At 38.6% G+C, this 18,093-nt stretch overlaps 1 protein-coding gene across 1 annotated transcript; it reads left to right on the top strand.

Moving 5' to 3' along the window:
- Positions 1 to 1,466: 1,466 nt before the first annotated feature.
- LOC134818115 (uncharacterized) lies at positions 1,467 to 16,398 on the top strand. The gene is made up of 9 exons (XM_063827536.1): positions 1,467 to 1,763; positions 9,985 to 10,114; positions 10,256 to 10,412; positions 11,398 to 11,493; positions 11,675 to 11,817; positions 15,126 to 15,231; positions 15,667 to 15,788; positions 15,954 to 16,133; positions 16,328 to 16,398. The coding sequence occupies exons 1-9, from the start codon at positions 1,467 to 1,469 to the stop codon at positions 16,396 to 16,398; spliced, it is 1,302 nt and encodes a 433-aa protein (XP_063683606.1).
- Positions 16,399 to 18,093: the final 1,695 nt, after the last annotated feature.

The following is an 18,093-nucleotide window of genomic DNA, read 5'->3' on the forward strand; positions in this document are numbered from 1 at the left end:
CATCGACAACATTCCCAGTGAAACCATCACAAAGCTCACAGACGGGTCACCACAGACTCGGGTAGCGGGCTGGTTATATTTATCACAACTGACAACACAAATCACTACATAAAAGAAAGATCATTCAGCTTCCCGATTATTGCACCGTTATTCGAAGCTCTTTAAAATCCGCAACTTATAGCCCAACACACACAATCATCTATGGCAACAGTCCTCTCCTCTATCAGATATATCCTCACACATCAACGAGGAGTAGAACTTAATAAGACTGTACGCGACAACCCTCAATAGCACCTCGGATCCACTAACACCTTAGAGATCAGATGGATAGCTGCACACATCGTTGGTGGGGTAATGATAAAAGCAATGATCTGGCCAAAATTGGCACAACCAGTGAATCCACTTTTTGAATGCCCAAGTCCACAATCTTTCATCAAACGATCAAACGCCTGACCGACGACACAGGCAACCAAACTTAATCAAGAATCATGGATTACTGATGACCTAGACACACTAAACTGACACTTGGACACAAAATCATCAACAAAGCAAAATGTCAACACGACCTACACTCTCAGTAACAAAAGCCAAAATTACAGAACTGCAGTGCACACCTATTCACGGGACATTCAGTGGCCTTAAGAAACACCTACATACCATTCGCAAATTAGACACACGTGCTTGAGGAAGACTGTCCTCACACTTTTTCTTGGACAGTACCCGGCTATTGCCCAAATAAGAGTCAATATTTCCCCGACTACTACTCTCTGTCAATGACATTTCGACAACCAAAACATCTCCACCATCGTCCAACTCCCTGCCGAACCTACCTAAGTAACCTAAAGTAAGTAACTACTCACGAAGTACTGTACACGATGTTTTCAACCACGAGTCTCTAGTCAAAGGCAAGCTCAACTGACGGCTCCCAGATGCGTATGCACATGTAGGTGAATCAGTCTATCAAAGTAGTTTGGTTGGGCTGTATGTGTATCAACCCTGATAACCAAGCAAGCAGATATTTTGAATTGACTAATATGTCCCACTGTCAAGCGATTCGAAAAGCATGGGCCAGCATAGTGCCGGGCGGGTAAGAATCCGCCAAACCCCGATTACATGCCGGGCTCTAATGCTCTACAATTGGCTAACGGCCCCGATTCAGCTCAGTAAGTAATCCCACCAGGAATTAATCCACATATGTATAACAACACTCTCTAAGCCACAAAATTCAGATCAAATATTGGCACACACTAATCACTATGTAAAGCTATGGCTCAATGGCTGTCTACTTCATATTAACCTCACATCAAACCTTTTTTTATTACGGTTTCTTTACGTTAGTTCGGTTTGTATATCATTTATTTTTTGCTTCAATGTAACAAGATCTCTCGCCATGTTAGAGGTATAAACCCAACCTTGATCTGAGATCTGATACCACGGCCATAACGTAGAACACGCATAGTACCAAGATGATAAACAACGACATTGAAGAGGACAACAGCGACAGCGAAGAGGACAACAGCGACAATGAAGAGGACAACAGCGACAGTGAAGAGGACAACAGCGACAATGAAGAGGAAAACAGCGACATTGAAGAGGACAACAGCGACAGTGAAGAGGAAAACAGCGACAGTGAAGAGGACAACAGCGACAATGAAGAGGAAGACAGCGACATTGAAGAGGAAAACAGCGACAGTGAAGAGGAAGACAGCGACAGTGAAGAGGAAGACAGCGACAATGAAGAGGAAAACAGCGACAATGAAGAAGTTAACAACGACAATTGAAAAGGGTATACTCAGACTTGGAGATCTCGTCATCGAGTAGAAAAGTGGACAGTTAGAGACCAGCACTCCCAGATGAAACCATGACTATGACGATATTAACGAAGAAAGTGAGAGATGAAGATGAAGATAATATGATATGAGAAATGCAACTTGTTACGTTTGCGGCAAATTTTTGGAGACCAAATCTACTCAAATCTCTTTGTACTATTGCTAATGCCCGAACAAAGCCCATCGAATGTGCGCCAAAATACTCAGAGTGATTTAAAAAAAGGAAGGGTCCATTCGAAAGGCTACCCTTGTAAAGGCGAACCCAATACCGACCCTTAAAAAAGCAGCTGCCTCGTGTGTTTTTCGGAACAAGGGCAAAAAGTCAATCGAATGACGTTCAAAGTCCAAACATGCAAGATGAATGCCATTTTCCAAATGCACAACACTGCATCGTGGTCGTTACGAATACTTGTAACTGTAATAATGCCTTGAGTGTGACACAGACGATTGTAAAAAAAACCCCGTCCAAAATCTTGTAAACCATCCGGCAAGCCCATCTCAAATTTCTACAATGGAACGCACGGGGCATCCAACAACAAAACTGTGAAATCTCAGCAAGTAAGAAGAAGGAAAATGTAAATATAGTTCTTATCCAAGAAACTAAAGCTTACGGACAAGTGTAGTATAACTCCAGAAATACCCGATACAAAAGTTGAAAGAAAAGGATAGGCTCCTAAGCCCGGCTAAATAAGTAAGGTGAGCCGGTGAGGACTGATTATGTACATAAAGAAGATCTGAATTTCAAGATAAAAAAGGAGGCATGAACTTGACACAAAAAAATAGAAACCCTCAGTGTCAGCATCCAGCAAAAGAACGAAATGGTTTGATAGATCAATGTTTTACTACCCCTGGGCCTAAATTTAAAAGTTAATCGCTCTGACGAGGCAAATTGCTCTGACCAGTGCAAATTGGCCTGACGAGGCAAATTGGTACTGACGAGGCAAATTGCTCAGACGAGGCAAATTGTTCTGACGAGGCAAATATCATTGGATCCCTGCATCAACAACTGCGTGGAGTGCTGTGATTTATAAGCCCACAATAACCAAATTGGACAAACACCTGAAAACATCATGGCACAAAATTATTCAATTTATGAAAATAAAGATAATGGTTTGCTGCAATGAACGGTTCACCTCACTTTGTACCTGGTAAGTGACGCTAAGATAAAATGGCCATGGGTTTTATTAGGACAAATTGACAAAAAAATTACATTTCTGGTGAATGAGAAACTAAATCGGGCATGGATTTAATTTGTAAAACATTCATAATTATAATGCAATGCGTTCGATCCGTGTTAATTTAAAAGTATAAACAAAAGTTGAATTTTACTTTTTTGAACAGATTAATTTTCAAACCACATTGCAGCCAGTTGTTGCAATTTTTTAATTACGGTATTATTTTTAATTTTAATTTCTACAGGGAGAGAAAGGAGAAGCGCTACACCGAGTGGTAAAAGTTCCCTGACATAAACTTTGGACTCCAAAACCCTTGAAGACTCATTCAAGTGCAACTGCTTTGAAAACATAGGTTCAGACCACCTACCTATCATATGTGAAAATCCCAGGAGAAATAAAATGAAGTAGAACTTGATAGGAACTTATTGAGTTTAATTCGATGAAATAACTGGACATAACATTGTAGAGTACATATGGTAAAGAGAACACAATTTTATTGCAGAAGTTTAATCGCAACTTAATCATTTTTATTGCGATTAACAATAATTTCAGACTGATTTTTATTTTGTAATATACGACGCACGTTTTTAAAATTTCTAACCTAGAAAAAGTTTGAACATCTTTCTTAATTTTTCTTATGTTAATTATTGGTAGTGAACCGCCAGTAAATACTATACGAATTTTCGATTTATATTCATTGAATAATTTACAAACAAATTAACACTTTTTAAATCGATGATAAGAAAAATATTACAATTACAATAATTATAAATTGATTTAGTTTTTTTTTTCAAAATATAACTTTTGATACAATTAAAAAATGTTTGTTTGTTTTAAACCAATAAAAAAGTATTCCTTCAAGAACTTACTGATGAATAAATTACAACAATCAGCTCCTCAGTGGCGTACAACGTTTGCCCGGGCGTTACGCCCACTGCTTCGTCTTATAGTTTTAACTTGCCAACAATCGATTAATTTAAATTCAATTAACCGCACGACCATCATCATGATGATGCATGCGTAATACTACAACGTTGACGCTCGCGTTCAAAATTGCAACATATTTGCTCCGTTTAATTGTACGAACAGAACATAAAACAGCGAGATCATAGTAGCAATAGAGCCTCGCCCATGTCACCCCTTAACCATGTCCCTCCACCAGGACCATGTCGCACTGTCTCAGCAGAACTGCGCTGTTCCTTCGCCAACCGTCATCATTACTTTTGCTACATCCTCCAGGATCTAAAATTGGGGTTTGGTCTCATTAGAAAAAAAAGTGAATTGCTGACGTTTATTTTGAACGTCTTTTAAATGTTCCCTGACACACGTACTGATGGAATTTTAAAGCGTGCGCTAAAACGAATCAGCTGCCAGATTGAAAATTTTCGCTTTTTTGTTTGACAACCCTTCCCCATCAATCGAGTAAAAATAGACTTATAAAATTACGCAGTCTACAAATTAAATCAATTTAATGAATCGATAGTAATATGAATCAATTATTATTATTAAAATCGTCTCTTAACCTCCAAATTCACCGAGGACCGAAGTCCAGTTTACTGGTAAATCTGGGCAGAGGAGTCCTAAGATATCAATAGTGAATTATCCCCCCACAAAAATCGTATCGTTATCATACTCCTCTTCCATGCTTCGTTTAGCTCTTCCCTCTTTGACAATCCGGAGTTTGAGTTCAGTATAAACACACCAAATATTAATGTTCCATCGTACAAGACTGAAAGATTAAACAAATTTTAATTTCACTAAAAAAGTGGTTCTAAAGTCTAATTTTTTTTTTTTTTTCCCGTTTATAAACTAGCTTCTAATATGATCGGATAAAAAAGTGTTTAGTTTCGTGCCAGTACGAAACACTTAAGTTTAGATAAGACTGTTATGAACCTAGCCATAACACCTTAAACCTATACTCACAACGACGGTAATAGTTTCATTTCCGCAAGTAATTCCAGGGACCGTAGCTTGAAAAGCAAGAAAATGAAATAATCAGCACATCGTTATTCTCACGTCATCACACAAGCGGCCAATACGACTCGGGTCCAAAAGCCGCTCGATCATCCTGTAGCACCGAGCGACACTATCCCCCAACTTCGTACAAGTGAAGACGTGGGTTAACTTCACTAAGAGGTTTGGTTCCTACCCCCCGCCGGTTCGGTTCATTTTCCCGCATTACCTGGACAAGTTATAATTTTGTTGAAAAAGACAGTAGAGCGTTATCCAGTGCTCAACTATAGTAGCATGATCCTGACGAAACTACCGTGTTAGTAGTTACCTAACTTAGGTACAGTGTGTTTATTTGATCAATAAATAATACAATAAGTAGGGTTCACTTTTAATAAAAGTATCAGCAATAATCAAAATAACAATTTATTATCGAAAGCTGAGTTCCCACCTTCAACTTCAAGCGTTGCAACAAACCTGTTGGGATGTGCTATGTACTATACCCGATCTCCTGAATGCCCAAAATCTGTACGCCACTATCCCTCATGCATACACGGACACCCACTCATCCCCTTGGATTGGTTCTCTTATTTTCGTACATTATGAGTTCCACAAGAATTTCCTTCTGGCCACGTAGTATAGGGTACCACAGCCTTTTGCTTGAAAGAGGGGGAGCAGAGAAATTTGTGTGACCCGCCGGTCAGAGATAAGGTGTGTGCCCAGGTAAATAACCCACACACCACTGCTGTTTTCTGACAAAAGTGCTTAAGTAACATTTTGGGGAAAGTTCCGGGTTTTTTGGTCTAACTTTGTTTATGGTCAGAACTATCCCTGAGAGGACCAGTGGATACATTCGCCTACACCCCCGAACCACTTTTTTTGGAACCCCCTAAAATTGCAAAAATTGGCATTTTTTCTGAGAAAAGTGCTAAATAACATTTTGGAAAACCTGGTTGCCGTTATTTCAAAATGGTGCATTTGGGGAACTGAAAAGGGGCATTGTGTCTTCGTCCCAAAACTGGCCTATTGACGGCAATTGGTGATTCGTGGTCTTGGCCTGAAAAAAACAATTTATTGCACTTAAGCACTTTTGTGAAACGAGCTCGATTCTCACAAAAGTGCTTAATATAATGCCATTGATTTAAGCAATCAATAACGGATAGGAATTTTTCAGCATATTTTTTACATGTACACTTTTATGCCACTACATACTGACTACTGTCAGCAATTAACTAAAAATATGTAAACCTGTGTTTTGGGTAGCTGACAAACCGACTTCACGTTGCACTCAACTGAGTCACATATTATCACAATAATTGTCTCATATATAAACACTAGACACTGAATATTGGTGTATTGTCAAACTCAGTGATATTGAAATTAAAATCAATTTTTGATAATAATCGATATTCTTAGAGATTTACTATATTATAAATATCTCCGGGATTTCGACGCGGGATCATATTATCACTCAGCCCGGCCCGCTGTTAGATAAACATCTCAAGGTGATATCATCCCGCCCCGGAAATTTGTATAAACCCGGCCCGCTTTTTAGTCGTAACTGATGTTTATCATTCAATTCTCCGACTTACAATAATCAATGATACTGCTGATTAGAACTCGATAATAGTAGAACAGTTAGACGTGCGATCACGTGGGCGCGTCACGTGCGTACCACGTGCCACCAATAGCATACGCCGAGTCTATACCATTTGACACGAAAGCGCACCACGTGATATGAAACATCGTAACCGTCCACTTCTTTTACACGCAAATTCCTCGGAACGTTGCCAAAGCAGCTAATTCTTGGAATTTCTCCAACGCGTGGCGTGAGAAGTTGGCGACTAGCCAGCTACCCTTGTCCGTGCCCTAAAAATGGTATTGTTTTGCTTGCTCTCCTTTCAGCTCTTGTTCCTGCTAACGTTCAAGCTATTGCTCCACTATGACAGATCGGTTTGACATTCAGATTGAAATAAAAACTATTTTATCACTCTCTTCTAAAGTATAAATCCCTTGTCGAAATCGCCGGAGATAATTATAATCCATAAACACTTCACGCTCAGGGCTAAATAAATGTAATCCCTCAGCTGGCGCTTCGGGATTACATATTAACACAAAACTCGTGCGCTGCGCGCACTCGTATGTGTTTATCAGATCATCCCGCTAGCGCGGGATGATCTGTTATATAAACCCTTTGCGTGGCGGGTTTATGTTATTGTCATAAATGTGGAATGCCGTCGGGCTTGGTGGACGGTGGTCCGGTGGCGTGACTGGGATTTTACAACTGAGAGATTAGGAGTTCGATCTCCGTGCTGTAAGTGTAGCACCAAGTACAAGCAAGCTGGTGGTGTATTTATCCGCGAGCTAATAACTGATTCATTCGAGTAAGCCATGAACAGTCTGAAGTCAAACAAACTCTCAAACAAACACAATATAACCCAAACTAAAAGCCAGACTGAAAGTTCTGGAAGCTAGTACAAGATGTATAGTGAGTGTATAATATTAATACGCCAGGTGTGGAGTGTAATAAGTCAGAATGTTTGTCAATATTGCAATATATAATATAAGTTTTTTAAATACAAGAATGATGTATCAGCAATCAGTCGCCAGTACCAGCCTGGTTAATGACTAAACAAGGGACAAGACCGGTTAAATTGCTCCAATCAGGGATGGTGCTATTAAGTATAGGCTTACACGGAAAACGAAACACAGTCGATGTGGCAAATTATCGATAAAAGTTCAAAACAACAGCATATTCAGAACCTCATCGCATAGTCCTACAAAATTGGGTTAGTAATTTAAGAATTTACTTTGAGCATGATAGGAAGTACATTTTTAGGTGTAGGGTTACCAAGAAAATAATTACCGCTGCCTAGCTGGTAGATTAGATTAGATTAGATTAAGAATAATGACATAAACATCATCACTAGTTTTAAACAATCTTTCTGATTTCCTCATTATCAGAACTGTGAACATTTCACAGCCTTCGTCATTTAAAAACAAACAAATTCTATAACTAACATAATTGTCATAATTTATTTACATATAAAAAAGTTTAAAAAGTTAAAAACCGTTAATTTAAAAAATAAATAAATAAAAACAAATTCATGAGATAAAATAATGTAACTCAGTAGTTTCAATTCAAAATTCAAATCAATTTTATTAATTTACAATTTTACAATTGCATTTACACAAGACCAAAATATCTGCAATGAAGCAACAACATAATTTATGAATTACGAAGGTTAGAGAAATATTCATGTAACTCAACACCACTAGATTGCAGCTAGACTCTGCACTACATTATACATTATACACACAGACAAACATAATCCTTCGAATTATAAGTAAGATAGTCGATAGATAGCGTTGGACTGTTTAAATTGTTCTAGACATAGTAATAATCAACAACATGAACATACAAATAATCTGACTTGAGAAAAAGCTAAACTGGCAGCAGTAAACGAAGGATGAAACAAAATAACTGACCTACACTGAATCTTGAAATCTTCTGACTGGATTATATAATAGCATTCGAGGTGATATCTCGCATACGTATCGAATATTTTAAGATCCGTGGTTATAGTGGTTACACTGAAGAATCGAATGGAACCGGGGAAGTCGTGAAGTAATACGGATTTCCATCATTGATTCGATTATGTGCTCCTTCTAGACTAGTGATAATACAGATAGCCGGACAATTGCCACGGTGTTAGTAGGCTTCTTTATTTGTTAGTAGGCTTCTTTATTTGTTAGTAGGCTTCTTTATTTGTTAGTAGGCTTCTTTATTTGTTAGTAGGCTTCTTTATTTGTTAGTAGGCTTCTTTATTTGTTAGTAGGCTTCTTTATTTGTTAGTAGGCTTCTTTATTTGTTAGTAGGCTTCTTTATTTGTTAGTAGGCTTCTTTATTTGTTAGTAGGCTTCTTTATTTGTTAGTAGGCTTCTTTATTTGTTAGTAGGCTTCTTTATTTGTTAGTAGGCTTCTTTATTTGTTAGTAGGCTTCTTTATTTGTTAGTAGGCTTCTTTATTTGTTAGTAGGCTTCTCGTGTTCTATCTAGACTTTTAAGGTTCGTAAAAATTACACGATGTCCTAAAAAAGGAGAAAAAGTTATTTTTGTTTATAACCCTCCTCGAATTTAACCTAACGAAGCTTAACACTTTTAAAATAATGTGCTATGCAGATAACCTTGTTACGCATTGAGGACCTTGAGGCACTGCACTTTGAGGCCCTTGAGGCACCTGAGTCACCAATTTGTCTCTGTGCCTCAATAACTAGGATGATGACACGTTTGTTGATTGTGGAACTATACAAAATAAGTACCTTACACAGTTTACTTCACACCTCATATCACTGCTAACGAGCCAATTTGACGTACTTCGTACGTACGTGTATGTTCCTTATCTTAGGCCGAACTCGACTACTACATTTAATCACCTCAGTTTCTGATATGCTTGATAGGCTGTTACTCTCAAATATCAGAGCTCTTAACAGCAAACGAAGTTCAAATATCGCTTAACTGTAGTTAATGGAAATCATATTGTTTCTCTTACCAATTACCTCAGATATTATACGTTTGTTGATCACAGGGGCACGTGACAGCAGTCAAAGACCAGCAATCTTGTGGATCATGTTGGGCATTTGCTGGAGTTGGAGCTTTTGAGGGATCTTACTCATCTGCTACTGGGGTCCTCAAATCTTTTAGTGAAAAGGTTTACTTCTTATTCAGTTGAATGTTCAATAATATTTGTAATTTGCAACATAACAGGCAATTTGTTTTATAATTCTAACTAGGCAGCTGCGAAATTAAAATTTTTAAATGAGGTACCTAACTTTTGATTTTTCGACTATATATCAGCCTCTACTCTTCGGACGCTGACAGAAAAATTAGTTTTGTTAAGGTTCTGGTTAACAAAATAGCCAATTGCGAAGATAGAAAAAATTCAAAATAGCAGACAATAATGTAATATGCACGAAGAGGCAAGAGCGATTCAATATTTTGTCACCCAACTAGTTCTGATTATATTTCAGGAAGCGTTAGACTGCAGTTATCCCGAGGAAAAGGATGGCTGTAGAGGAGGCTGGTACACATCAGTGTGGAGCTACATCCAGTCAGCTGGTAGACTAGCTGCTATGACGGATATACCTTACTTTCCAGCAGGTTTCAAAGTGAATCTACTTCTTAACATAATCCAACAGCAATCAGGACCTTTTTATTTTAGAAATACTGCCGAAATTTCAATTTGAATTGTCTGATGAAAACGATAGAAAATGGCCCTTTTTAAACTTTTCACGCTCTCAGCTGATAAATGTAGCCGATGGAAAGAAAAAGCCAACGGAATAAAGAATGCGGACTACATCGGTCACTACAAAGCCTCCTCAAGCTCGCTGGAGAGGATTTTAACAATGTATATCCCAGCAGCGGCATTTACAGTAGAGGATGAATTTTACGCGTACAAGTAAGATAGTAATAACTTGTGTGAGCATTAAAAACTTATCATATTCTTGAGACAAATGTCATCTTTTATTAAATAGAGGCGGGACTTATACTAGAATGATAGCATGAAAATTTACTAAGAGTAAATTTTTCCGGTTCCAGAAGGATCATACCCAGAGCCTTAGGTTAGGTCACTCCGGTTTGATTTAGTTCCTCGGGCATAGTAAGACTCTTAGTGTGTGTGGAGAATAAAACTATATTAGAGATATTATGTTGGTTGTCGAAGGAGACGATGATTAATCACTCTACACTCAACTGTCACGTGACTTTTTCAACCCGTTCTCTACCTGGCCCTGAACCACTATTCAAAATCCTAACCCTCTAATCTGATCCCATCCCTAACCCTAACCCAATTCCTGACAAAAGCATATGCTGAAACCCTAACCCTAACGAGAAATTAAACAAAATTCCTTATTATACTGTCGTATCACGTGATTGCAAGACAGTTTTTCGCCAATATCTCGCCAGGGGAGCATTTTAACCCTATGTCATGGGGGTGATTTGGAATCAGCGTCCAAAAATACATCGATTCGTCTGTTTTTTTGTTTGGGGACCGGTTTTTTGGTACACCGGCCAATGTTTACAAAATCATCTGATACATAACAATATGATTTTATTTAATACCTATATAACTATAAGTGAAAATAAGAGTTGAAAATGATGATGTAATCTTTGAAAAACCTACCTCGTTCCCCAAAATCCACGTTTTTCTGCAAAAACGACCATTCGTAACCTTTCACTATTACCTTTTTTACAAAAAAGAGTGAATGGAAAAAATCTCGAAGATTGATTGTAGAGTGATTTAGCACGCTCGTGTCGAAGATGTCGTTGACTGAAAGGTATAATAGTCCTGAAAGTACTGCCCACAAAGTTGTGTAATGGCTCGGCACTCTGTATGGTAATTGTAACTGTGATTATTTGGAATCTAAAAAGTGAAATATTTTCAGGGATGGTGTGTACAGTGGATGTGAAACCCCCAAAAGGGTAAATCACGGGGTTGTTATTGTTGGGTATGCTCCTCGATATTGGGAGGTTAAGAACAGGTTACAGGGAATATTTCCTTTTTTTCTAGTTCACCTTTATCAGGATAGACACGAACATTTATCTATCAAAGATCAATATACTAAATTATAATTAATACAGATTCTTAATAAATGTTCTCCACAGCTTCTTTGTATATCGCCAGGTTTCCTCAGTAAAATCTAACCTTATCTCCTCTTCCAGTTGGGGATCTGACTGGGGAGACAAAGGGTTTGCGAAGTTCTCCAGAACACGTGTAAACATGTGTCAGATCACGTCACGTGTCATGTATACTGTTGTTATTGGGAGAGATAGAGGGGAGCACGATCAACCTGACGTCATACCTGGTATTGGTTACTTTCCAGATTACTTTCAGTGGTTACTTTCCATGGTTACCTTCCGTGGTTACTTTCCGTGGTAACTTTCCATGGTTACTTTCCGTGGTTACTTTCCATGGTTACTTTTCATGGTTACTTACCGTGGTTACTTTTCATGGTTACTTTCCATGGTTACTTTCCGTGGTTACTTTCCATGGTTACTTACCATGGTTACTTTTCATGGTTACTTTTCATGGTTACTTTCCGTGGTTACTTTTTGGTTCTTTTTTATGATTGCTATACTTTTTGGATGCTTTTATGTACCTTTTTATTACTTGTTGTTTACCTTTGCGTTACTTTTTTGTTACTTTTTCATTACTTTTTCGTTACTTATTCAAGTTAAGCCTGGCAAGCGAAAAAAGGTGGAGTCGATATCGTGTCATGAAGTTCATCAAAGTTTAAGTATACGACTATAATATATGGTTCATATCAAACAGTGCAATTTCTAAAATACAATTTACCAGACAAATGTAACCGTCAAGTCGATAACCGTCAAGTCGATAACCGTCAAGTCGGTAACCGTCAAATCGGTAACCGTCAAGTCGGTAACCGTCAAGTCGGTAACCGTCAAGTCGGTAACCGTCAAGTCGGTAACCGTCAAGACAAGTTCTGGAACTGGTCCAAGTAATCAGTTATTTAGAATATATATTCGCATGTATCCACACTACATGAAATTGTGCTGTATATGAGTGGTGATTTCGCTCTGAGAATCAGGGTCAGTAGCTCAATTGGTAGAGCAAGATACGCGAAATGTCGAGGTTCTGGGATCATTCCCCAGTTGTCCCTAGTTTTTCAGAGTTAATCATCACCTATAGACAGCATGAGAGTAGGCCTGGCCATCTCGAAGTGATGGTCCAAGTAATGTAATACTAATAGTAAGGAGTACTGTGCTGGAACTTTGCCAGCTCCTGCAATTCGACAGATACGTAGATCAAGAATATTTATAGTTCTTACGTTAATTCATAGGTCAGGTGACATTTTTTACCTGTCGGTCGTAGTAGGTAGTTAGTCACGTGATACGCGTAATAAAAAAACGTGAACAAAACAGCGGGATTATCAGAAATCTATCACGGCTGATTATCCTATCAGTATCCCAGAGGTGTTTATAACCGTGATAGGCTTGCTGAAGTGCTTCTGTTAGTAATAGGCTCACATGTACAACTACATCAACTAGTGTCCACTCTCTACCTGTAATACAAGGTACATGATTAGTAGAAGTATAATAGTGACATCACCTAGATAATAAATCATACTGGTATATAAACATACCAATGTCTTATAAAGTTACGACACCATCTCATCGATAAGTTAATTCTTTGACCACTTGACATGTTCATGGCCGTTTAGGAACGGACTGTTGTTGTTTTTCTTAACATGGTCATCTTTGAGCAGATGAGTCATCAGTCAACAGCATACAAGTATAAGCAGTGAAAGATTAAACAGATTTGAAACCAAGTTGGAGAAATATGTCTTCCAAACCCAAAGATTCGTCCAGAGTCCGACAGAAAGCAACAAACAGTACTGGAGAGTCCTCACGGAGAGGCTCTTCTCTGGAATCCGTCCGTGAAGATGAGGAAACAAAAGAAAGAAAAACAATGCAGAGTAAATCAGTAGGAAGCAGACCAAAAGCAGTGCCAACAAATGTTTCTATGATAAAAGTTCAGGAGGAGAAAATCAATGTTGCAGATGTGAAAAATTTGAAGGATATAACCGCTCTAACAAGCAAGATACTCGAGGAAAACAAAAATGTGGTAGCAGTCGAGGGAAATTTGAAGAAAAAACTTATTCTCTCCTACTTGCCCCCACCACCAGCTCCGGTCACTATTTTGAAGGAAACAAAGAAGAAGAAGAAGAAGAAGAAAAAGCGTGTTGAACTGAAGTCACGTGGTACAGTGACAGTTCCACCTCCCATAACAGTAGACTCAGGAACCTGGACACCCTCCCCCAGCACCCGCTCTCAGAGTGTTAGCACTAATTTGTGTTCCGCTGATGTAGGGGTGCAGGGTGAGGTGGTTAGGAGACGGGAGTTCAGTACGATGACTGAGGAGAGGAGGAAACAGGGTGTTACTGTGGGGGTGGGGACAGAGACTCCCGAGGGAGGAAGGGTGGAGAGGAGAGTTGTGACAGTGAACAGAGGAGTGCAAGGAGAACCGTTTATAGGAGACAAAGAGAAGGTGAGGAGAAGGATGGTGTCGGTTGGAGTGAGCTATAAACCCCCGACAGGGACAAAGTCTGTTGGAACAGAGATAACGAGGAGGACCAAAATGACAGAGACTGAGATAACCAAGGTGGAAGATAAAGGACACACAGCAGTTCCCTCCTCAACTCACTGCAGCACTAACACTAGGACGTTACAGATTTCAGATAGAGGAACAGTCACAGATACACAAATCTCCCACACCAAGCATCTTTCTACCTCAGATCTCAGGTCCTTTCGGGATGTGGGTACCATCTCCTCACGACCTCCTTCTGGGAGAGCAAGATCTACCAACACAGAGCTGAAAACGAAGCGTCACATGGCAGTGGGTACGAGCAAAACGTACCATAAAGACATGACACGGCTGGGAAATGAGATGGAGAAGATGAAGGGACAAAGAGTAGAGCTGGAGAAACTAACAAAACAGCTGATGGAAGACCGGGACTTGGCAGAGAGACGGCTCCTGAGCTTGAAACCCCAGAAGAAGGTCATGAAGCGGTACGTGGTTAACTGCGCGTGCTCTACCACATCCCCTCGCGGGAACCACCCCCGACACAGACAGTCCTCTCTCGTCCACTTGTCCTCCTCTTCTACCAGTCTAAGTTCTGACGGTTCTACTAGACCTAGGAGCAGAGTTCACAGTATGATTATATCAGAACCGGACAAAGATGAGGGATGGAATGTTAGGGTTCTTACTCCGGCTAAATTATCGGACTTCAATAATCAGTATATCACAAGGGACAGTAACTTTTACTGATGTTCATGTTATTTCTTAAGAGATTTTCCCGATGAAGCGATTTGATTTAATAATGTTTGATTTGAACAATTTTTCCGCCGTATTAACCATTCAAATTTTCACATATTCATGTTGTAATTTTATTTTGATTAAAGTTTTAGTGGAATGGTAAAATGCTATAAAGAAATCTAAAACAAGAAAACACATCATATTTAAATTGGGCCTATAGGACTTTATTTATTTATTCGGCTACACTAATATAACTTCGGCCAAAACAAACAGATTTATCGATATCACTGCGTAAAAATCCATATAATAAACATGTTTTACTGTTACTTGTTACAGTTGACGATTTAAAGAATGTTGCTCTGCATAAAACCGTGACAAGTTCTGGTGGCGAGCTTGTTACAGAGGCTACTGATGGAAATCAAGACACTTGCTTCTCAACCAAGTATGCACTGGTCAAATTGTTTAAAACCCTTCGTGTCCTAACTATAAAAATAATTTGAACGTTTTAGCGTAATTAGACATATTAATTGATAGCATATTAATAAGGTAGCTACTAGCTGGAGACGATTTACACATGTATTTTGAAAGCTCCTGCTAAAACAAACTTTTCGTATCACTTATATGTTTTAAACAATTCCCCCTCCAGATAAGGCAGCACATTAAAAAGACGTTACAGATTTATGTTGTTTCGATGATGTTACAAATACAAGATAATACTCATGTATTTGACTGTACTACATATCAATATGAATAATAATTACGTCCAAGGTGTAACGTAGTTATATAACGTCCATAAGTTATATTTTCACTTGGGTCACTTTATTTCCTCAGTGTTTAAATTAAACAAATCATAACTTTTAAGTATCTCAAATCACAGAGAATCAACGAACCCCTACTTCAAACTGGACCTGGGAAGAGCAACTAAGGTGCAAAGAGTTGAAATCATATCAACTGATCCCAAAAGCATTATTGGAAGCAAAGTTCACATCGGAAATAGAGGTCAGTATTATATCAATAAAGTTATCTGCGATTATTTTAAACAATTCTGACGGTATATGCGATCACGCACACACGTGCCGTCGTGCTAATTAAATCGTTTCTCAGGATACCATATACTTTACCACTAGCTCCGACATGATCCCAATAATCTCGTGAGTTTTACAGGAGATTTTCTGGACAAAAGGATCGGAGTTATCCGAGAAGTGGAAGGAAACAGAGCATTGATAGATTTGGAAGAGAGTGTGGAAGGTTCCAGATTATTTTGGGAGTTCTACAGTGGAGGAAGTGTAAGAACTTTGACTGTTTGCGAGATAAGGGTCCTGGCAGGTGATGGGGATGAAGATGGTGAGAACTCACTTTATTTTGCTATTCCTGGGATAATACTGCTTTTATGATAGTCTTACAAGCGAACTTAAAGCTTAAAACTTAAAACTCTAATAAAATTGATCTCAACGTCAATTTATCTAAACCACATTTATCAGAATTTGAAGAAACAAAACAAACTTTTCCACTATTTTTTACCTACTAAATATTCTCAGATACGGAGGATTGTCCCCAGGGGACGGTAAAGTGTTCTGATAGAGTGTGTCGTCATGCACATATGTGCTAAATACAACTGGATTATGTTGTTCAAGCGTTCCTCAGGGTATGACGTACACAATTTGTCAATTGAAGTTTAATAATCTCGCAGAAATAAAAATCACTGGTTTTCTTTGTGCAAATAAACTTAAAGTAGTAGTTTAATATTGAATATCTAACCCAGGAATTTAGTACGACACGCATTTATAGGACATAGCATTTCTCCCATTTTCTGACAAAAGTGCTTTGGAAATTTCGGGTTTTTTGGTCTAACTTTTGTTTCTGGGTCAAGAACTATCCCTGAGGACCATTGGATACATGCGCCGACCCCCCGAAACCCCAATTTTGACACGATAACAATGAAATATCTGGAGCCAGGCCATACGTTCATGTGCGCTGACTCGTTCCACCATAAAGTGGAACTTTTCATCAAACAGTGAGGAAGAGCTACATAATTATGACTTGAGGACTTTTGTGGTGCAGTGGAAAAGGTGGGTACTGCTTTTTCTTTGGCCTGTTCGGATTTTCATTCTTGGCCTATAACTATAAGGTCATATGGGACAAGCAACCGCTGCAAAACAGAAAGACAACTGCTCGAAAAGGTGAAGATTATCAGGTTTCAGCATGACTCGGTCCAAATGGAGTAGAAATTAGAGCACAACGAGGTTTTCTTCCGTTCAGCTCCATTTTTTGCAGCAGAAGGAAGAGAGATTGATCCGACTAGGTATAATCATAGCTATCCCAAACAATCAATCACGGGTAATACTAATAGCAGGCGCTAAAAAGAGAGATATAGTTCAAAAACTTTGTAGACTTATGAGCCCCCGATTGTTTCGTCAAGTTTTAAATATAAAATATAGAGATATTCTCGATGGTATTGCCTTAATAAACTTAACGGGTGATACTCGTAAAATATCTGTTCCATATATTGGACCGTCGACGAGTCCAACTCGGCGCGCGTCCTGGTAGGTTGTAAACCTACAATAATAAACAGTATCTGGAGAGAAGATTTGTAGATATAGGAGTAGTTACAGTGTGCCTCGTGACGTTTAAAGCTGTAGGTACGTCGCACAACAATAGTTGGAGAACGCAACATTGTTCACACACGTTTCGTGTACCTTCTTAGCTTATCGATTACCACAGTGAATGGGAAATTGACTTTGAGTAGAGGAGTAGGGAATGTTAGGACATGATTGGATCTTGTGATATAAAGTAAGAATAGCTCATCGCATGTAATACTCAACAAGCTAGTATATTTTTACTACAAGCTTACAGGAAAAACGTTTTATCCTTTTATTTTGTGCTCGATATACTCGGCCTGGGTCAGCTGCCTTATAGAGCGAAATATATTTATTCATTTCTATAGCTCATCTTATATACCTCATATTCACGCTGTTTTCAATCTACCTTTTTGTTTGAATTGATTCGTGATCAAAGGGACAGTTTCAATATTTCGTATTATTACAACCTGTTCCTGACCATTTTTGTTCCTGACCATTTTTATGAGTGTTTGCCTTATAATGTGGTAAACACTAAGTTATCTGCTTACCTATAGCTCATAGGCTTCCTCAAACCTGTACATCCGCTAGCTGAACGTTTTATTCAAGGAAATTTAAAATCAGTTATGTTATAGTTTCTTGTTATCATCTATCTATCTACGATCTAGCTCCGTAATATAAATTGTATGGATTTTTATTTGCCGATAACGATAAAGGTTTTATTTAAG

Source organism: Bolinopsis microptera, chromosome 7, assembly GCF_026151205.1.
Source record: "Bolinopsis microptera isolate Bmic1 chromosome 7, MBARI_Bmic_1.0, whole genome shotgun sequence".
NCBI classification, from domain to species: domain Eukaryota; kingdom Metazoa; phylum Ctenophora; class Tentaculata; order Lobata; family Bolinopsidae; genus Bolinopsis; species Bolinopsis microptera.